This window comes from Orcinus orca, chromosome 10 (genome assembly GCF_937001465.1).
Source record: "Orcinus orca chromosome 10, mOrcOrc1.1, whole genome shotgun sequence".
NCBI lineage: Eukaryota > Metazoa > Chordata > Mammalia > Artiodactyla > Delphinidae > Orcinus > Orcinus orca.
Genome location: NC_064568.1, coordinates 31,658,029 through 31,681,046, shown reverse-complemented (window position 1 = coordinate 31,681,046; position 23,018 = coordinate 31,658,029). Strand labels below are relative to the sequence as shown.

General features: G+C 35.0%; 1 protein-coding gene across 1 annotated transcript in view; it reads right to left on the bottom strand.

Annotated features, from left to right (window-relative positions):
• Positions 1-23,018, bottom strand: part of DNAH12 (dynein axonemal heavy chain 12) — a 229,243-nt gene that overhangs the window by 165,562 nt on the left and 40,663 nt on the right. The window contains exons 6-12 of the mRNA XM_049715390.1: positions 15,543-15,732; positions 14,830-14,902; positions 14,062-14,220; positions 13,659-13,854; positions 11,385-11,573; positions 10,373-10,529; positions 9,629-9,720 (exon numbers count right to left, since the gene is read on the bottom strand). Of these exons, the coding sequence (XP_049571347.1) occupies positions 9,629-9,720; positions 10,373-10,529; positions 11,385-11,573; positions 13,659-13,854; positions 14,062-14,220; positions 14,830-14,902; positions 15,543-15,732 (1,056 nt within the window). The remainder of the gene's footprint in view (positions 1-9,628; positions 9,721-10,372; positions 10,530-11,384; positions 11,574-13,658; positions 13,855-14,061; positions 14,221-14,829; positions 14,903-15,542; positions 15,733-23,018) is intronic.

Below are 23,018 nucleotides of genomic sequence, written 5' to 3'. Positions count from 1 at the left end.
AACCATAAACAAGACGAAAAGACAACCTTCAGAATGGGAGAAAATATTTGCAAACAAATCAACAGACAAAGTATTAATCTCCAAAATATATAAAGAGCTCATGCAGCTCAATATTAAAAAAACAAACACCCCAATCAAAAAATGGGCAGAAGACCTAAATAGACATTTCTCCAAAGAAGACATACAGATGGCCAAGAGGCACATGAAAAGATGCTCAACATCACTAATTATTAGAGAAATGCAAATCACAACTACAATGAGGTATCACCTCACACCAGTTAGAATGGGGATCATCAGAAAATCTACAAACAATAAATGCTGGAGCGGGTGTGGAGAAAAGGGAACCCTCTTACACTGTTGGTGGGAATGTAAATTGATATAGCCACTATGGAGAACAGTATGGAGGTTCCTTAAAAAACTAAAAATAGAATTACCATATGACCCAGCAACCCCACTACTGGGCATATACCCTGAGAAAACCATAATTCAAAAAGTCACATGCATCCCAATGTTCATTGCAGCACTATTTACAATAGCCAGGTCATGGAAGCACCCTAAATGCCCATCGATAGGCGAATGGATAAAGAAGATGTGGTACATATATACAATGGAATATTACTTAGCCATAAAAAGGAATGAAATTCAGTCATTTGTAGAGACGTGGATGGACCTAGAGACTGTCATACAGAGTGAAGTAAGTCATAAAGAGAAAAACAAGTATCGTATATTAACGCGTGTATGTGGAACCTAGAAAAATGGTACATATTAACTGGTTTGCAGGGCAGAAATTGAGACACAGAAGTAGAGAACAAATGTATGGACATCAAGGGGAGAAAGCGGCAGGAGGTGGTGGTGGTGGTATGATGAATTGGGAGACTGGGATTGACATGTTCACACTGATGTGTATAAAATGGATGACTAATAACAACCTGCTGTATAAAAAAGTAAATAAAATTAATTTTTTTTAAAAAAGCATTTAACAAAATCTATCACTCTTTTGTGGTAATAGCGCTTAACAAACCAGGAATAGTAGCCAACGTCCTCAGCTTGATAAAGAGTATCTAGGGAAAATCTACAACTAATATTATATTTAATGGTTTAAAAAATAATGTTTTCCCTCTAAGATCAAGAACAAAAAGGGTATCTACTCCCACTACTTCAACTCAACATTATACCAGGGGTACTAGCCAGGGTAATTAAGCAGAAAAAAAAAATGAGGCACCCATATTAAAAAGGAAGAAATAAGACAATCTCTACTTGCAAATGACATATTATATATAGAAAACCCTAAACAATATACACACATATACATAAAACTATGAAGATTAATAAAGTTCAACAAGTTTGCAGGATATAAGACCAATATACAAAAATCAATTGTATTTCTAGACATTAATGATCAACAATACAAAAATGAAATTAAGAAAACAATTCCATGTATAACATCTTCAAAAAATAGAATACTTAGCAATTATATTTTATGAAACAAGTACAAGACTTATAGAACACAAAAATGTTGGGGGAAAATGGAAAAGCACTATATGATGGACTGAAATGATACAGACCAGCCTCCCTGTAACCTATTAGAAATATGCTCTATTATGTTCAAGAATGTAAAATAAAATATGAACATAGTAAAGCAAAAATAATATTTACAAAACAATTTGGAAAACATCTGAAACAAAAATGTTACTTAATATGAGTAACAGCAGTTTAACACCAGAGAAGAAAGGATAAATGTATTTATTTATTTATTTATTTTGATTTATTATTTTTGGCTGCGTTGGGTCTTCATTGCTGTGCACGGGCTTTCTCTAGTTGCGGCGAGCGGGGGCTACTTTTCGTTGCGGTGAGTGGGCTTCTCATTGTAGTGGCTTCTCTTGTTGCGGAGCACAGGCTGTAGGCGTGCAGGCTTCAGTAGTTGTGGCTCAAGGGCTCAGTAGTTGTGGCTCACAGGCTCTAGAGCACAGGCTCAGTAGTTATGGCACACAGAATGAGTTGCTCCACGGCATGTGGGGTCTTCCTGGACCAGGGCTTGAACCTGTGTCCCCTGCATTGGCAGGCGGATTCTTAACCACTGCGCCACCAGGAAAGCCCTTAGTGTACTTAAAATGATGGAAAAGAACTATCCAAAATGAAGTATAGAGAGAAGAAACTGAAAACTCTGAACAGAACTTCAGTAACCTCTGGAATAATATCAAACAGTCTAATATACATGAAATTGGAATTCCAGAATTGGGGGAAGGAGACAAACAAAAAAATTTGACGTAATAATGTCTGAATATTTTCCAAGTTTGATAAGAACTAAACAGACCTAAGAATCTCAACAGTATTTCTTCTCAAACAAAAGAAATAAAAAAGAAACAATATAAAAGCACTTCACAATCAAATAGCTGAGAAGCATCAAAAAAGAGAAAATCTTAAAAGAAGCCAGATTTTTAAAATTACAGAAAGAAACCCAGAAAACACTTCCAGCATGACAACATGAGGAGTTCTGTGGACCTGCTCCCCAGTGAAACTGGTGAAAATTATTTTAAAAACAAGCATTTAATTTAAAGCCTCTGAAAATGGTCATAAGAGTATACAGAAAATGAAGAAACATCTATTCATGAAAATCTATGAATATTTGGTAAGAAAAGTGAGAATCTGTGGTATTTGAACCTGGATTGCTCCCTCCCTCCGTGTTCCCAGCTCAGCAAGGTTGATACTCCACTCCAGATAAGTGTACTCAAGAACACAGGGCTATCTTTCCACACAGGTTCCAGCTGGAGAGCTTAAATAGCTGTTGATAAAGCTACGTTCTTGGTGAGTACAATTAGAAGGTGGGGACTCCCTTGTTCTACCCAGATACCACTCATGGAAGGGAGGGTCTACCTTGGTCATGGTACCACTGAGAATACTGCGACATCAATCACACTTTCCCTGGCTGGTAAGGTGGTGGTTCCGTATCAGAAGAAAGACAGGAAAACCTCAGGTTACGGCTCTTCACTCCACTGAGGGTTTCAACCCCTTCAGTGGGATTGTCACTGAGAGAAGCATGTCATTATCCCCATTCCCAGCTCCAGGGCCGTGGCTCAGAGATTTTGCCTGGAAGTGAAGGGGAAGCAGGTCATAAAATAGATACCTCCTAATCTTTTCCCAAAGGAATTGACTTCATTTGCAATAGAGCATGGAAAAGTTCAAGCCTAAGTGTGCCCTCAAAAACATTGGAGGTTGTGGTAGGGAGCAACTGTGAGGAAGATTCAGGGATTTGGTGAAGATTTGGGCTAAATCACAGACCGGCTAGTTTGAGGGAGAGAGCCAGGGAAGGAGACTGCTGGTAGAAGCCCTCCTAGGGTCGAATAACTATCAAACACTGACCCTGGGAACTGCTCTTTCAAGGGAGTCTGAATTTGATTAATCAGTAGAGCAATTTATACTTCCATGGCATTGTTGAAAACAATACAGCAATTAGCCAACAAAAAGTGAAAACTAACAGCTATGTGTGGCCAGAGAAAGAGAGAAGAGAGCCATTTGAAAGCATGGCCTCCCAGGAAGACTTTGGGCACACCAAAAGCTGTGGCTCCTGGAGGAGCAACATCAAAAGCTTAATACTTCAGAGGGTGGGGGAGAGAAACAGGCTTCACTAAAATAATCTACCCAGTCATTAAACAAATAAACAAGCAAATAAAAATAACAAACTGGAAAGGGGAACAGGGCCTAGAGTTGCTACAATATATTATCTAAAATGTTCAGATTCCAACAGAAAATTATGAGACATACAAAGAAACAAGAAAGTAGGACCCATACACTGGTTTTAAAAAACGCAGGCAACAGAAACTGCCTGTCAGCACAACCAAAAACAATCAAATTTAACAGAAAAAAACTTGAAAGTTGCCATTACAAATACGTTCAAAGAATTAAAGGAAATCATGCTTAAAGAAGTAAAGGAAGGTACAATGACCATGTCTCATCAGATAGATGAAAGGTTTAGAAATTATATATATAAAAGAAAGAACTAAATGGAAATTTTGGAGTTGAAAAGTACAAAAACTGAAATGGAAAATTCTCTAGAGAGGCTCAACAGTAGATTTGAACTGACAGAAGAAAGAATTAGCAAACTTGAAGGTAGATTGATAGAATTTATGCAATCCAAAAAACAAATGGAAAAAAAAATGAAGAAAAAACCAGAGCCTCTGTTAAATATGGGACATGATTAAGTGGACCAATGCATGTGTAATGAAGAAGGAAGCACAAGAGAGAGAGAAAGAAGCACAAAAAATATTCAAGACCACAATAGCTGAAAGATTCCCAAACTGATTGAAAAACACCAATCTACACATCCAGTAGTTCAAAGCACTTTAAGATAAATGCAAAGAGATTCAGAAACAGACACATGATAGTAAAAATACAGAAAGCCAACGACAAGGAGAAAATCTTGAATCAGCAAGAGTTAAAAACTGTCAACCAAGAATTCTAAATCCAGAAAAGCTATCTTTCAAAAATCAAGATAAAATAAAGATATTTCCAGATATACAAAAACTGAGAGAATTTTTTAAGCAGACCTGTCCTATAAGAAATACTAATGGAAAAAAAAAAAAAAAAGAAATACTAATGGGACTTCCTCAGGTTGAAAGCAATTAACCCCAGATGATGATTCAAATCCATAAGGAAAAACAAAGAGTACCAGTAAAACAAATTACGAAAGTATAAAAGATAGTATAAGTACATATTTTTCTCCCTCTTTCTCTTAACCAATATTAAAAAGAGATGTATAAAATAATATGTATAATACATATCATATATATTATATCTATATTATATATAATGCATAAAATAACATGTACAATAATGTATTGTTGGGCATCTAACATACAGAAATGTAAATATATTTTAAACATAAACGTAAGAGTACAAAGAAGAAAGGTGGAGGCAAAGCTGTACTGGGCTAAGGAAATGACTACAGATGGTAAAGTAATAATTATAACAATGTATTGTTGGGCTTGTAACATTAATATATGTAATATGTATAACAATAATACCACAAAAAGGGGGAAAGTGTATAGAACTATATAGGAATAATGTTTCTATATCTCACTGGAATTAAGCTAGCATAAATCTGAAGATATTTAAGTTAGGCTTCTCTCATAAGCCCTAGAATAAACACTAAAAAAAACTTTTTTAAAAATTGAAAAAAACCATTAAAGAAATGTAATTGCTTCATTAGAAAATATTCATTTAATGTAAAAGAAAGCAGTAAAAGAGGAAGAATAGAAGAACAAAAAAGACATGAGACATATAGAAAACAAAAAGTAAAATAGCAGACAGAAATAAAACTATATTAATAATACTAAAAGTGAATAAATGACCAGGACTTCCCTGGCAGTCCAGTGGTTAGGACTCCACACTTCCACTGCAGGGCACAAGGCTTCGATCCCTGGTTGGGTAACTAAGATTCTGCATGCCGTGCAGTGCAGCCAGAAAAAAAAAAGAAATTCAGTTTAATCCTAATCAAAATCCCAGCTGGCTTCTTTACAGAAATTGATTTTGAAATGTACATGGAAATACAGAAACCATAGAGTATTCAAAATAATTTTGAAAAAGAAGAAAAAAGTAGAGAACTTATAATTAATACCTAATTTTAAAACTTACTGTAAAACTGCAGAAATCAAGATTATGGTATTGGCATCAGAATAGATCTATAAATCAATGGAAAAGAATATAAAATCCAGAAATAGACCCACAAACATAGAGTCAATTGAATTTCAATAAAGATGTCAAGATAATTTAATGGGGAAAAGACAGTATTTTCTTTTTTTCTTTTTTTTGTTTTTGGCTGTGTTGGGTCTTCGTTGCTGCACACAGGCTTTCTCTAGTTGTGGCGAGCAGAGGCTACTCTTCATTGAGATACACGGGCTTCTCAGTGCGGCGGCTTCTCTTGTTGTGGAGCACAGGCTCTAGGTGCATGGACTTCAGTAGTTGTGGCACACGGGCTCAGTAGTTGTGGCATGTGGGCACTAGAGAGCGCAGGCTTCAGTAGTTGCAGCGGGTGGGATCAGAAGTTGTGGCTCATGGGCTCCAGGTGCTTGGGCTTCAGTAGTTGTGGCACATGGGCTTAGATGCTCCTCAGCATGTGGGATTCTCCCAGAGCAGGGATCAAACCCATGTCCCCTGCATTGGCAGGTGGATTCTTAACCACTGCACAACCAGGGAAGTCCCAATGATGGTATTTTCAATCAATGATGTTGGTACAGCTTGACATCCACATGGAAAAAATCGAACCATGACTCATATTCCACACCATATGTTAAAATTATGTATGATGGGTAACGGACCTAAATGTAAAAGCTGAAACTATAAAAAGTCTAGAAGAAAATATAGGCACAAATATTTGTGACCATGGAGTAGGCAAACAAAAAGATAGATAGGACCTTAAAAAGAACGAACCTTAAAAGAAAAAATTGATAGACTGGAATTCAATAGAATTTAAAATGCCTGCTCCTTGAAAGACATGGTTACAAAAAGTGAACAGTCAAGGCATATACTGGGAGAAAATATTGCAAAACTTTTTTTTTTTTTTTCCTGTACGCAGGCCTCTCACTGTTGTGGCCTCTCCCGTTGAGGAGCACAGGCTCCGGACGCACAGGCTCAGCGGCCATGGCTCACGGGCCCAGCCGCTCCGCGGAATGTGGGATCTTCCCGGATCGGGGCATGAACCCGTGTCCCCTGCATCGGCAGGCGGACTCTCAACCACTGCGCCACCAGGGAAGCCCATTGCAAAATATTTTGCAGATAAAAGACTTTTAGCCAAAATATATAAAGACAGCTTAAAACTCAATAATAAGAATTTTATAATAATATAGCCCAATAAAATAAATCCATTATAATTAAACAATAAGAATAAAAAACACAACTTAAAATATAAAAATTACTAGAACAGAAACTTTATTTTTAAGAAGATACATGGGTGGAAAGTAATATATTAGAAGATATTCAGCATCATTAGTCATCAGTGAAATACAAATTAAATCCACAATGAAACAACCAATGGGTCACTGAAGAAATCAAAGAGGAAATAAAAAAATATCTGGAGACAAATGAAACACAATGATCCAAAATATATAGGGAAAACAAACTTATGGTTACCAAAGGAGAAAGGGGGTTGGGGGATAAATTGGGAGTTTGAGATTAGCAGATGCAAACTACTATATATAAATTAGATAAACAACAAGGTCCTACTGTAGAGCACAGGGAACTATATTCAATATCCTGCAATAAACAATAATGGAAAAGAATATGAAAAATAATATTTATGTATATGTATAACTGAATCACTTTGCTGTACACCAGAAACTAACACAACATTGTAAATCAACTATACTTCAATAATATATATATATATATATATATATATATGAGATACAGCAAAAGCAGTTCTAAGAGATAAATTATAGTGATACAAGCCTACCTCAGGAAACAAGGAAATCCTCAAATAAGCAATTTAACCTTACAGCTAAAGGAACTATAAAAAGAAAAACAAAATCTCAAATTAGTAAAAGGAAAGAAATAAATATCAGAGTGGAAATAGAGATTTAAAAATTAATAGAAAAGATCAGTGAAAACAAGAGTTGGTTCTTTGAAAAGATAAACAAAATTGATAAACCTTTAGCCAAACTCATTAAGAAAAAAAGAGAGAGGGCCCAAATAAATAAAATCAGAAATGAAAGAGAAGTTACAACTGACTCATAGAAATACAAAGGATCACATGGCATTGTTAACAACAATTATAAGACAATAAAATGGACAACCTAGAAGAAACGGACAAATTTTGAGAAATGTACAATCTGCCAACACTGAATAGGGTAAATATAAAGTATGAACAGACCGATTACCAGTAAAGTAATTGAATCAATAATTTAAAAACTCCCAACAAACAAAAGTCCAGGACCAGACAGATTTGTAGGTAAATTCTACAAAACACTTAAGAGTTAACACCTATCCTCAAACTATTGCAAAAAATTGCAGAGGAAGGAATGCTTCCAAATTCATTACATGAGGCCAGCATCACCCTGATACCAAAACCAGAAAAAGACAACAGAAAAAAAGAAAATTACGGGCAAGTATCACTGATGAACATAGATGCAAAAATCCTCAACAAAATATTATCAAACTGACTTCAACAATACATTAAAAGGATCATATACCATGATCAAGTGGGATTTATCCCAAGGATGCAAGGATGATTTAATAACTGTAAATCAATCAATGTGATACACCATATTAACGGAATGAAGAATAAAAACCATCTGATCATCTCAATAGGTGCAGAAAAATCTTTTGGCACAATGCAAATTCCGTTTATGATAGCAACTGTCAAAAAATGTGCATAGAAGAAACATACTTCAACATAATAAAGGCTATATTACACAGCCAACGTCATACTCAATGGTGAAAAGCTGAAAGCATTTCCTCTAAGATCAGGAGTAAGACAAGGATGCCCACTCTCACCACTTTTATTCAACGTAGTATTGGAAGTCCTAGCCACAGCAAACAGACAAGAAAAAGAAATAAAGGGCATCCAAATTGGAAAGGAAGAAGTAAAACTGTCACTGTTTGCAGATGACATGATAACCCATATAGAAAATCCTAAAGACACCACCAAAATAGTGTAAGAAGTAATAAATAAATTCAGGGAAGTTGTAGGATGCAAAATTAATATACAGAAATCTGTTCTGTTTCTACATGTTAATAATGAACTATCAGAAGAAGTTAAGAAAACAGTCCCATTTACAACTGCATCAAAAAGAATAAAATACCTGGTAATAAATCTAGCCAAGGATGTAAAAGACCTGTACTCTGAAAACTATAAGACATTGATGAAAGACATTGAATCAACACAAACAAATGGAAAGATATACCAGGCTCATGAAGTAAAAGAATTAATACTGTTAAAATGACCATACTTCCCAAGGCAATCTACATATTCAGTGCAAGCCTACCAAAGCATCAATGGCATTTTTCATAGAACTAGAACAATTAATTCTAAAATTTGTATGGAAACACAAAATACCCCATATATTGTTTCCCTAATTACCTACTCTTCAGCCATTTGGGGTTTATTTGACGTTCTCTGAACACCTCTAAATACTTTTGGCCTTTTCTTACGTTACATTTCCTCTCTTCTCCACCTATAAACATCTACTTCAAAGTCCAGCCCACTTTTCACTTTTTCTAGAAACCTCCACCAATTTCCAAAAGCAAAAGTAATCATTCCTTCTTGTGAGCTTCCACAACACTTTGTCCTTATCTCCATTCTAGTACTAATCTCAATATATTACAGTTGTTATTTCGATGTCTGGCTTCCATGCCAAATACAAGCTCTTGAGGATAATGCTTATGTATTATTTATTTTTGCGTCACCAAAATCTTGCTATGTCTCTGAATGTGATGAAAGATATTTTTGTTGAATCAATGAATGAGTTAAATGAATGACTAGGGAAATTATTAGATGAACATATGAGTTTACTAAAATGACGTTTTGAATAAGAAATTCTGTTAACTTAGACTGAAGCATTTGTTTTTTAGAATAAAAAGATCTTAATTTTAAAAAGAAATTCAAAGACATTAATGAAAAAGAATTAACACTTACCTCTGTGTATTCATCAAAAGTATGATCTTCTGCCTGAAAAGTCTCTATCAGCTTAACTGCAGTCCCATCAAGGAGCCAATTGTATTTTTCAACTGAAAATTAATAATCTAACTTAAATCTCAGTAACACCCTCTTAAAAAGGTAAAGTGCTTGTTTTATATAGTCATAGAATGGAGTAGCCTATTCAATTAAATATTATTAATAGACTATTAACATACACTAATAGGAACAGACAGAATAACATAAAATAGACTTAATAAGCAAACCAGGTTAAATGCAAACTTTTAAAATAAAGATAATAGGGTATGTAAAATAACTTAGAGGTACAGATAAGCCAGTCAATAAAAGGTTTTGGTTAATAGAATGTCAAATAACAACTATCTATCCTGACCCCATAACACACTTGAGGAGGCTACTGAGCTGCAGACTCTTCAAAACTATTCTTAGAAATTACCTTGCTTTTGCCCTTGATTTAACTTTCTCCTTATGCCAACAACTCTTCTCTCTACATTTTGGCTTTGTGACCCTGCTCCAATTAACATTCACCCTTTGGACTGAACAACAGAATTCAAGTTTCTTGGGTTTGATCCATGACTCTGCCAAAAGCTGTGCCTATGCTCACTTCTGGCTCTCTGCTCTTTCATGACAGATCCAGACAACCAAATAACTGACCAAATTCTAGTGAAATAAAATGGCATTATTTTATGGCAAAAAAAGAGATATAATATTATGTGTCATATATACCATATGTCTCATAATGTTTTCTTGCACCTTCTAAGTTATGATGTACTGCCACCTTCAGTGTTTCAAGAGCCCATTTTAACACATGTTCAGGAAGTTCTGTGTCAAGATTCACAGTTGTTGAAGTTCCTGATAGCCAAGAGGGTACTGTTTGGACATTCTAACATAAATAAAAATGACAATTCATGAAATAAATATCTGTGCAATTGATCTATATGTAGATCTTATACTATACTTTTAAAAATTCATTTCAGATTTCAGCGGTCCAAGAAAAGATAACCTGATGCAAAATAAAGATTTAAAATTGTCTGTAGTCTAATATAAAACCTTAGTTGGGTTAGCTTTCTATCATTCAACAAATATTTATTGAGGAACTATAATGTTGAAGTGATTATACTAGAAAGCTCTAGAAAGAACAAACATGACTTGGATCTTGTTCTTAAGAAGTTCACAACTCAGTAGGGAACATGAGACATACACAAAAATATCAATTCATAACTGCAATAAAAGTTATAAGAAGAAAAAAGTCATTTCAAGCCAGGAAACTTTCTCAAAGAGAAAGCACTTTTAACTTAAAATAACCTGGAGGATGGAAAGAAAACAACGAGTTATAACATTTAATGTACATATACACTTTATAGATCTTCAAGTCAATTTAAAAGTTCAAAAAAGGGCCATATAAAGAAACCCAATGGGCAGAGTCACAGATGTAGAAAACAAACTTATGGTTACCAGGGGGTAAGGAGGAAGGAGGGATAAATTGAGAGATTGGGATTGATATATACACACTACTATATATAAAATAGATAACTAATAAGGACCTACAGGGAATTCTACTCAATACTCTGTAATGACCTATATGGGAAAAGAATCTAAAAAAAAAGACTGGGTATGTGTATATGTATAACCAATTCACTTTGCTGTACACCTGAAACTAATGCAACATCATAAACCAACTATACTCTAATAAAAATTTTTAAAAAAAGAAACCCAATGGATAAGAATAAAGAAATACCTGCAGAGCTTCAGCTATTCGCTCAACCAAACCCAAAACAACATCTTCCAAATCTTGAAAAGTAGGATAAAATTCCATTTTATCATCATCAAACGTCAATTCCATCTTAAATATCGGCAGCCCTCGTTGATCTTCTTGGTCAAAGAGTTTTACAAATCCTTCTACAGTTCTCTTCAAGAGCTCTTTTAGCTGCATGATGCCGTAAGTTATTATTACTTTAGAAAGTACAAACTGAACCTTTAACTAAAATCAGTAACCTATTGCCTATAATTAATTCACTCTACCAATCCATTTAGTCCTGAAAATTATCTTCATTCAGCAAAATATGTTCTTAATAAATATAGTCTAAAATAAATAGGACAAAATATACAAACTTTAATTTTTCTATGGAATATCAACAATCTTAAAATGGCAACTCAGAATCTTCTACATCCTTTAGTAATTCTGTCCCTGGTACAGAAAAAGTTCCAGAAGACCCAACAATATGTTAAAGACTGAGGGGAGGAGAGGCCTGAAACCTAAGTTTGGGGGTGTCATGAGGCGACATGTATACAGGGCAAGGGACAGTAGTGTACTAGAGCTAGCTCCTACAATTATAAGAGCCAATTGTTAAACATTCAAGAATTTTGTGAGCCAGATACGAAACTCTTGGATGTTTGAAAATCACTATGGTGGGAATATTTACCCCATGGAAATTGGCAAACACTACAAACCAGGGCTTTTTCTCCTGGGGTCAGATTTCCAGCACATCACTAGGTGAGAGTGAAGCCACTGGAACTTAGAAACGTGCACTATAAGTTACCAAAGTATGAATAATGCTTTCTTATGCAGAACCAACTATTAGAAATTTAAGCAAGGTACACAAACTTATATCTAAATAATCTTCAAAACATTCCTCATCTCTTTACTTCTTATCATATAATCATAGTCCTCTTAAGAGGATAAAGGTAAAAAGGAAATCATGTATATTCATTACAGTATTACATACCAGATATATATATATATAAAAAAATTCCCTTTAAAAATGGCAAAATTCAGGCTTCCCTGGTGGCGCAGTCGTTGAGAATCTGCCTGCCAATGCAGGAGACACGGGTTCGGGCCCTGGTCTGGGAAGATCCCACATGCTGCTGAGCAACTAGGCCTGTGAGCCACAACTACTGAGCCTGCGTGTCTGGAGCCTGTGCTCCACAACAAGAGAGACCGCGATAGTAAGAGGCCCACGCACCGCGATGAAGAGTGGCCCCCGCTTGCCACAACTAGAGAAAGCCCTCGCACAGAGACGAAGACCCAACACAGCCAAAAATAAATATAAAAATAAATTAATTAATTTAAAAAATACAGCAGGCTTGGAAGTCCTTCTACCTGTGTTTAAAAAAAAAAAGGCAAAATTCATGGAATCTTTGAAGGTCTTTACCAAAAGGAAAAGTTTTTATTCAAAACTATTTTTCTAGGATTACATTTCTACAACAGTAAAAATTCAAGGAGCCCATAAAATAATTGTATAAAATTCATATTCTCTTTCTGTTTGTCATTTAAAGACGATCAATAACATTTCGAACCAAGATTTTATTGAGAACAAAACAAGAATCAATTAACTTGTAATTTCGTAAGTTCAAAACTATGTTCACTAGGATAGTACTTTTGTTAATTTACTCCAATAAAGCTATAATTAGTTTATAGCCTTTAAGCATGAATCCAGTAATCAATCATAATATTGACACATATTTCTAGACTTACCTCTCATTTTATTTTTTATTTTTATTATTTTTAGATTTTATTTATTTATTGGCTGTGTTGGGTCTTCATTGCTGCGCACAGGCTTTCTCTAGTCGCAGCAAGTGGGGGCTACTCCTCGTTATGGCGCGCGGGCTTCTCACTGCGGTGGCTTCTCTTGTTGCAGAGCAGGGCTCTAGGCACACAGGCTCAGTAGTTGTGACTCACTGGCTCTAGAGCACAGGCTCAGTAGTTGTGGCACACGGGCTTAGTTGCTCCGTGGCATGTGGGATCTTCCCAGACCAGGGCTCGAACCCATGTCCCCTTCATTGGCAGGCAGATTCTTAACTGCTGCGCCACCAGGGAAGCCCTTACCTCTCATTTTTAGACTGCTTCCAGAAATGAAGCATTTTTCTGCTAAAGTTATTTAAACAAAATTATAGTAAAAGTCTTTCTTAATTTATTTCAAAATAATTATACAGCACTATATCTAAAGATTTATTTAAAATACTAAAGTAACTTCAATAACATTATCATTTAAAATATACAAAACCTATTTACCTGATTTGACATAAGTGTGGAAACACAGTTATAAAATGCATCCAGTTTCTCAGGTTTAATGCCTTCTAGTGACTCCTTCTTGGTAAAGAGACTTATAACCTTTGGATACCAAGTGTTCATTATCTTCTCTTCTGCCTTTCTAGCTTGTATTGATAAATCATTTTTCAGTGATTCACAATCAATTGGGCCTTTACCTCTATTTATGAAAAAAAATGATTTAAAGCAAACAATAGATATTGGTCATGATACAAAATTATTGAAACAAGATAAATTAAAAAATTTTTTAACCTAAGAAAAGTCCTGAGTATTTATCAATCACTTTTTAAAATTATATAGTCAAAATATAGACTCAAGCAGGAGACATTAAAATTTTAAATGTTAATTAATAAATATGGGATTTTACCTAATTTCAGTTAAGTCTAGCAAAACTGTATTGGCAAATGTTGTATAACCAAGGTCCAATAACATTTTCATAGTTGGATGAACAATGTACAAACTAGCTAATATTTGATTTCTTGTCTGCAGATAGTTAGAATGCCAACGCTTAGAATAATCCAGGCCTCTGGAAAAGCAAAACACCATATCAAACAGGATTCAAATGATACATTCTAAATTTTAGGAAATAATATTTATGACATGGAATTAGTATCAAAGTGAGAAGACTGGGGATTGAGAAGGGAGAAATGTACTCAGCAATGGGAAACTTAGGAGATAAGCATGTAATAAAAATACATCAAGATCTTGAGAGTTCATTATCTTCAGAGACATCAGAGATCATTTGTGTGTAAGGCAGGCTGATGGGCCAGGCATGAGTTCCCTAACTTCCACTGTACTCTGGTTCAGTTACCCTGGGTAGAGATAAACAAACTCAGTCCTTAGGATTGGGAAGAAGAGACAGAGAAATCTGTCTGGCAAACTCCAAAGCTTATTTAAGGCCGAGTTGAGTTATACATCCATAAATGTTCCCACTAATTGCATAAGCAACAACTAGATAAGTTCAATGTAGAGGATACCTTTGGGGAAAAACAAAAACAGTAGTACTATTTTTTTTTTTACATGTTTTCAAAACACTTTTGAGCTTCACAGCTGTAGCCTTGAATGAAAGATCTGTTTATTTTCAATCTGTTATCAAAACCTAGATACAGTACTGTTTTATAAAAATTTTACTTACACAGGGGATTCAGGTAAACGGCCTCCTTCATCTTCAAGCCATTTAACTGGAGGTCTCACAAGAACACTCCTCACTCAAAAAAAAAAAAGTATATATATACATATATTTTATAGATAGATAGATAGATAGGTTAATGCTTCTTGACAATCCTTGCAAGACTTAACTGAAATCAAAGTTTCTAACTTTTGATAATGGATAGTATAGTTTAATATGAATCAAAATGAGTATAAGAAAAAAATCCCTTATGTGAAACAAAATCATGCTCTTGGTACAATTTCGGCCCTGCTTTGGAGGTGAATTCAGATACAGTAAAGCTTTAATAAGTTCTCAGTTTTTCTCATCCTATCTATTCAAAGGTCACTGGCATGGTCACTTAAAACAATTAATCCAATTAAAAATTGCAAAGGTTAAATCCCTAATAAATCTCCCCAAACACATTAATATTTTCTTACAATCCTGTAAATAGTATAACCATAAAGACAAAGTAAAAAATTAAAAAGCTATTAAGCACATAAAAATTACAAAAAGTACCCTTAAAAACAGTGTCCTTAAATTACAAAGATTTGACTAGGTTATAGGCTCAAAGTTAAAACTTTAAAAATATCTAAGAAATATATATAGCTAAACATATAATGTTCATTATTCATATTTCTACTTTCGATTGGGAGAGGTGGGGGAACAAGCAAGCTTGGTGTGTGTTAAATACCACTTACCCAAATATCTCTTCATGCTTTTTTCAAAATCACTTGACACCTCATTTATGAGACTTTGAATGAGTTCTTCTCTTTCTTTCCCTTCCTTTAAAGACTCAGGTATCAGCATTAACATGTGATCCAGCCATTCCTGCTGAATAGGTACTATGGGACTACTCTCTACACATTGTTTCAAATGAATATAGTTGAACTGAGAATGTAATAAGAAAAAATTAAATGTTCTAAATGGTGTAGCATTTCAATGATACATGTGAAATGTAGCATTCCAGAGTAAAAATATTATGAAAAATAACATGTTTTCAGAATAAAAATATTTTATCCAAAAGTACAACCTACAAAGAAACTATTTTACATTTTTATTTATAATGCGTTCTCTCCAAATTAATGTTCTTAGTATACTCTTCACTTTCTCAAGGCAAAACAAACATCCTTAATCTAACTTACTATTCCTTCATTTAACAAATATTCATTAATTCAACAAATATTCAGGTATTGTTCCAAATGCTGAGGATATAGTAATAAACAAAACAGACAAAGCCCCACTCTCTTGGAGATACTATTCTGGTATACTAGCATCATAATATAATTTCATAAATTCTCCCATAACAATGAGTAGTCTGACAAAAATAGACATGAACAAATGGAAAGACAGTACTTGATCTTGGTAAAGATATTTTAACATCATGAAAATTTAAAGTTGTCCCAAAATCAAGTTAATGCAATACCAATAAAAATATCTACACACATTTTTAAGAAACTGGACAAGTAGAGACTAAAGTTCAAGTGGAAAAATAAATAGCCAAGAAATCCCTGAGAAAGAATATTTGTAAGGAAGAACTATTCCTAGGAGACATTAAAACATACTATAAAGTCTCCCTGATGAGAATAGTGTGGTACAGGTACATGAATAGACACACCACTGGGGAAAAAAAAAAATAGAAAGTCCAGGTATAGCTTCAGTCCATAGGAAAATGTAGCATATGATAAATGTGGCACCCCAAATCACTGAAGCAAAGATAAAGATTTTAGTAAATATTTCTGGGACAACTGGTTAGCCATTTGGGAAAAGATAAATTTAACACATATCTTCCAACATACACAAGAATAAATTCCAAATAGATCAGAAATTTAATTAAACTAAATAATAAAACTATACAAGGCCAGAAAAAACCTGATAAAATTCTTCTATAATTAAGCATAGGGAAAGACTTTATAACTATGATTCAAATTCCAGGTACAAAAAAGGAAAAAAAGATTGACAAATTCTGACTACATAAAATTTAAATGTTTGCATGTTTTAAAAATATCATAATAAAAAAGGTCAAAAGACTACTGACAATCTGGGAGAAAATATTTGCAAAGTATATCTCAAATAAAGGGGAAAGAATGCTTAAAAATTTAGGAGATGGGTGAAACTTGAGGACATTATGCTAAATGAAATAGGCCAATGACAAAAAGATAAACACCTTATGATTCCACTTATATGAGGTATCTACAGTAGTCAAATTAATAAAACAGAAAATAGAATGCCACTTGCCAGAGACTAGGGGGAAAAGGAAATGGAGAGTTGTTTCATGAGTGTAGAGTTTCAGTTTTACAATATGAGAATATTCTGGAGATTAGTTGCACAATGTGAAAATACTTAACACCACTGAACAGTACACTTTATTTATTTTTTTTAAAAAAATATTTATTTATTTATTTATTTTTGGCTGTGTTGGGTCTTTGTTTCTGTGTGAGGGCTTTCTCTAGTTGCGGCAAGCAGGGGCCACCCTTCATCGCGGTGCGCGGGCCTCTCACTATCGCAGCCTCTCTTGTTGCGGAGCACAGGCTCCAGACGCGCATGCTCAGTAGTTGTGGCTCACGGGCCTATTTGCTCAGCAGCATGTGGGATCTTCCCAGACCAGGGCTCGAACCCATGTCCCCTGCATTGGCAGGCAGATTCTCAACCACTGCGCCACCAGGGAAGCCCCTAGTTATTTCTTTTTACTTAATTTATTTATATATTTTTGGCTGCAATGGGTCTTCATTGCTGGGCACAGGCTTTCTCTAGTTGCCGGGGGCTACTCTTCATTGGCGGTGTGCGGGCTTCTCATTGCGGTGGCTCCTCTTGTTGCGGAGCACGGGCTCTAGGCATGCAGGCTTCAGTAGCTGTGGCACATGGGCTCAGCAGTTGTGGCGGCACAGTCTTAGTTGCTCCACGGCATGTGGGATCTTCCGGGACCAGGGCTCGAACCTGTGTCCCCTGCATTGCCAGGTGAATTCTTAACCACTGTGCCACCAGGGAAGTCCTGAACAGTACATTTTAAAATAGTGAAGATGGTGGGACTTCCCTGGTGGTGCAGAGTAGGTTTCTCACATGTTATGGGTTAGCAATTTAAAAACAGTTTATGTGTATTCTAGAATTTAACAAAATAAGTAAATATACTGTGGTTCATAAAAGCTAGGTTTCTGACTGGGAGAGAAGGGAGCAACAAATAAGGAAAGAGGGAAGACTAGAATGAACCCAGTGATATTAAATTGGAATAGGAGGCATAAGTGTAAACTCACTTTTTTAAGATAGATAGACAGATGATAGAAGGAAGGATGGATGGATAGATAGATAAATTATGTTTCCTCAAGGATGAATAAGAAAGTCCACGTTGGTGAAGCATAAAATATGATACAGAGCGTGGTGAGAGGAGAGGCAGGAGAATAGGTAGGAGTCATATTACAGAAAGTCTTGCATACACATTAAGATTTAATTCTGTATGTTATGGGAAGCCACTGATGGCTATTGTAGTCAAGGGGAAAGAGGAAGACCTGATCTAAGGCTAGGACAAAAAGAGGACTGATTGGAGAAATATTCGTAGCATTTGGGGACTAATTGTATGGCAGAGAGAGGGGGAATAAGAAGTTAAGACTCAGGTGTATTAAGCATGAGTGATTGGGTAAATAGCGATAACTAGAAGAGAGAATAAGGAGGAAGAGACGTCTTATGGAAGAAGCTGATAAGTTCATTTTTTCTGACATGTTGAATTTGAGGTATTTGTGCATCAAAATCTATGGGAGTCATCAAAATATGGAAGGTACTTGAAATCAGAAGAGAATCATCCAGGAAGATTCAAGGAAAGAGAACACTGGGCCACAGTCAGGCAGGGAAGCGAAACCCATGAAGATGACAGAGAAATAATATTTAGAGAACTAGAAAAATAAGTATAAGGGCATTTAAAAGGAAATGAATATTCAGCAGTGTCAAAAATCAGCTGGAATTGTCACTATTTTTTATTTTAGCCATACTAATGGGTATGTAGTGATAACTCATCACAGTTTTAATTTACATTTCCCTAACAGTTAATAATGTTGAGCATCTTTGATGTGCTTATTTGCCATCCATATATCCTCTTTGGTAAAATGTCTAGTCATGTCTTTTACTCATTTTCTAATTGGAGTTTTTGTTTTTATCCTGTTAGTTTTGAGAGTTCTTAAATATTCTAGATACAAGTCATTTGTTGGATATGTGATTTGTGAATATTTTCTTGCAGTATGTAGCATGTTTTTTCATCCTCTTAACAGAATCTTTCACCTAGCTATAGTTTTTAATTTTTATGAAATAAAATTTATTGGTTTTTTTATGGATTGTGCTTTTTATTTTTTTATTTTTTGGCTGTGCTGCGCAGCACGCAGGATCTTAATTCCCCAAACATGGATTGAACTCATGCCCACTGCAATGGAAGTGCAGAGTCTTAACCACTGAACAGCCAGGGAAGTCCCAGACTGCTTTTTTAAATTGGGTACAGTTGATTTACAATATATATTAGTTTTAGATGTACAACATAGTGATTCAAAATTTTTATAGATTATACTCCATTTAAAGTTATAAAATATAGGCTATATTCCCTGTGCTATACCATGTATCATTATAGCTTATTTATTTTATACATAGTAGTTTGTACCTCTTAATCACCTACCCCTATCTTGCCCCTCCTCCCTTTCCTCTCCCCACTGGTAACCACTAGTTTTTTCTCTGTATGTGTGAGTCTGTTTCTCTTTTGTTATATTACTTCATTTGTTTTATTTTTTAGATTCCACATATAAATGATAACATACAGTATTTACCTTTCTCTGTCTGACTCATTTCTCTATGCATAAAACTCTCCAGGTTTATCTTTGTTGTTGCAAATGGAAAATTTTCATTCTTTTTTATGGCTGAGTTATTCCATTACATATATATATGTATATAAATTATATATATGTATATAAATTCACATCTTCCTTATCCACGTCTTGGCTTTTGTAAATAATGCTGTTGTGAACATTAGGGTGCATTTATCTTTTTGATTAGTGTTTTTGTTTTCTTTGGATATATACCCAGAAATGGAATGGTGGGGTCATATGTAGTTCTATTTTTAGTTTTTAGAGGGACCTCCACACTGTTTCCCATAGTGGCTGCACCAATTTATATTCCCACCAACAGTGTACAAGGGCTCCCTTCTCTCTACATCCTCACCAACATTAGTTATTTGTGGTCATTTTTTTTTAACATCTTCATTGGAGTATAATTGCTTTACAATGGTGTGTTAGTTTCTGCTTTATAACAAAGGGAATCAGCTATGCATATACATATTCCCTCCCTCTTGCATCTCCCTCCCACCCCTCTAGGTGGTCACACAGCACTGAGCTGATCTCCCTGTGCAATGCAGCTGCTTCCCACTAGCTATCTATTTTACATTTGGTAGTGTATATATGTCCATGCCACTCTCTCACTTCGTCCCAGCTTACCCTTCCCACTCCCCGTGTCCTCAAGTCCATTCTCTGCATCTGTGTTTTTATTCCTGTCCTGCCCCTAGGCTCTTCAGAACCTTTTTATTTTTTTTTGATTCCATGTATATGTGTTAGCATATGGTATTTGTTTTTCTCTTTCTGACTTACTTCACTCTGTATGACAGACTCTAGGTCCATCCACCCAACTACAAATAACTCAATTTCATTTCTTTTTATGGTTGAGTTATATTCCATTGTATATATGTGCCACATATTCTTTATCCATTCATCTGTCGATGGACACTTAGGTTGCTTCCATGTCCTGGCTATTGTAAATAGAGCTGCAATGAACACTATGGTACAAGACTCTTTTTGAATTATGGTTTTCTCAGGGTATATGCCCAATAGTGGGATTTCTGGGTCATACGGTAGTTCTATTTGTAGTTTTTTAAGGAAACTCCATACTGTTCTCCATAGTGGCTGTATCAATTTACATTCCAACCAAGAGTGCAAGAGGGTTCCCTTTTCTCCACACGCTCTCCAGCATTTATTGTTTGTAGATTTTTTGATGATGGCCATTCTGACTGGTGTGAGGTGATATCTCATTGTAGTTTTGATTTGCATTTCTCTAATGATTAGTGATGTTGAGCATCCTTTCATGTGTTTGTTGGCAATCTGTATATCTTCTTTGGAGAAATGTCTATTTAGGTCTTCTGCCCATTTTTGGATTGGGTTGTTTGTGTTTTTGATATTGAGCTGCAAGAGCTGCTTATAAATTTTGGAGATTAATCCTTTGTCAGTTGCTTCATTTACAAATATTTTCTCCCATTCTGAGGGTTTCTTTTCATTTTGTTTATGGTTTCCTTTGCTATGCAAAAGCTCTTAAGTTTCATTAGGTCCCATTTGTTTATTTTTGTTTTTATTTCCATTTCTCTAGGAGGTGGGTCAAAAAGAATCTTGCTGTGATTTATGTCATAGAGTGCTCTGCCTATGTTTTCCTCTAAGAGTTTGATAATGTCTGGCCTTACATTTAGGTCTTTAATCCATTTGGAGTTTATTTTTGTGTATGGTGTTACAGAGTGTTCTAATTTCATTCTTTTACATGTAGCTGTCCACTTTTCCCAGCACCAATCATTGAAGAGGCTGTCTTTTCTCCATTGCATATTCTTGCCTCCTTTATCAAAAATAAGGTGACCATATGTGTGTGGGTTTATCTATGGGCTTTCTATCCTCTTCCATTGATCTATATTTCTGTTTTAGTGCCAGTACCATACTGTCTTGATTACTGTAGCTTTGTAGTATCGTCTGAAGGCAGGGAGCCTGATTCCTCCACCTCTGTTTTTCTTTCTTAACATTGTTTTGGCTACCAGCCCCAGTGATAAGGAGGTTGAAATAGCATATAGTTATGTAGCCAAAAGATTTACCAAGTAAAATAGCACTTACGAGAGAGATGTCTTCACATCTTCCCCTGACTAAGAACATGCTTTTCCTAACACACTGCTCCTCTTCCTATAAAGTAGAAACTTTATTTTGCACAAACATGCAGTTACTCCAGATTAGTATAAAGGATAGACAAGATATAGTAGTTATCGTTAAATATATACTCCTAAGCAGTGTCATTTTAAAATTGTTTTACCCTGCTTACCTCCCCTACCCTGTATCCTCCTCTCCTCTAATTTGGAGACACTCCATAAAAAATTTTCACTTTAAAGGTACTTTGCCATCTCTCTAGAGCCCTCACCACTGTCTCCATTCACTGTTTATAGATGGCAGAACTTTTGAGGTGCACTGTTTAACTGTTAAAATAGTAACCACAACCTCATCAGGCCCAAAATGGAGCACAATGCATGGTAGAAGGAATATTTATGTATTTTTGGAATTTTATAATATTTAGTAAGAGTATATGAAAGTATTGCTACTGTATCAAAATATATTGTTTCAATTTAATCTATTCTGGATATGTACTAAAGGATGTTACCACAAGAGAAGAGAGCCTTCTACAGAAAGTCTCTACAGATTTTGCTATTTTACTTTGTATGTGGATTTTTACTTTTGCCAAAACGCATTTATACTTCATATCAATTATAACATCTGACACTATGTAGAAGCTAAAAATTTAGAGGGAGTAACATTATTTTCAATATCTTCTTCAAGCCTCTTATGCGTATTAAGAGAAACCAATCGGCACCTGATACTCACTGTCTAAATATGTTACTGGTAATATGTATTTTGCCCAGTGCCATTCATTTGGAACATAATTGTTTTCTTCTTTTATTTTAAAAATGCTCCTTTTTAAGGTAAATATCAGCCTTGTTGTTTGTAGATCTTTTGAGCAACACTATGTAAAATTATATTTAGTTGATTTAGCTATAGCAGTACAATGATAAGTAATATAAAAATTAACCTAAGGGGGAAAAAAAAGATTGCTTTGGCTATTTGGGCCTCTTTTGTGTTTCCATACAAATTGTGAAATTTTTTGTTCTAGTTCTGTGAAAAATGCCAGTGGTAGTTTGATAGGGATTGCACTGAATCTAGATTGCTTTGGGTAGTATAGTCATTTTCACATGTTGATTCTTCCAATCCAAGAACATGGTATATCTCTCCATCTGTTTGTATCATCTTTAATTTCTTTCATCAGTGTCTTATACTTTTCTGCATACAGGTCTTTTGTCTCCCTAGGTAGGTTTATTCCTAGGTATTTTATTCTTTTTGTTGCAATGGTAAAAGGGAGTG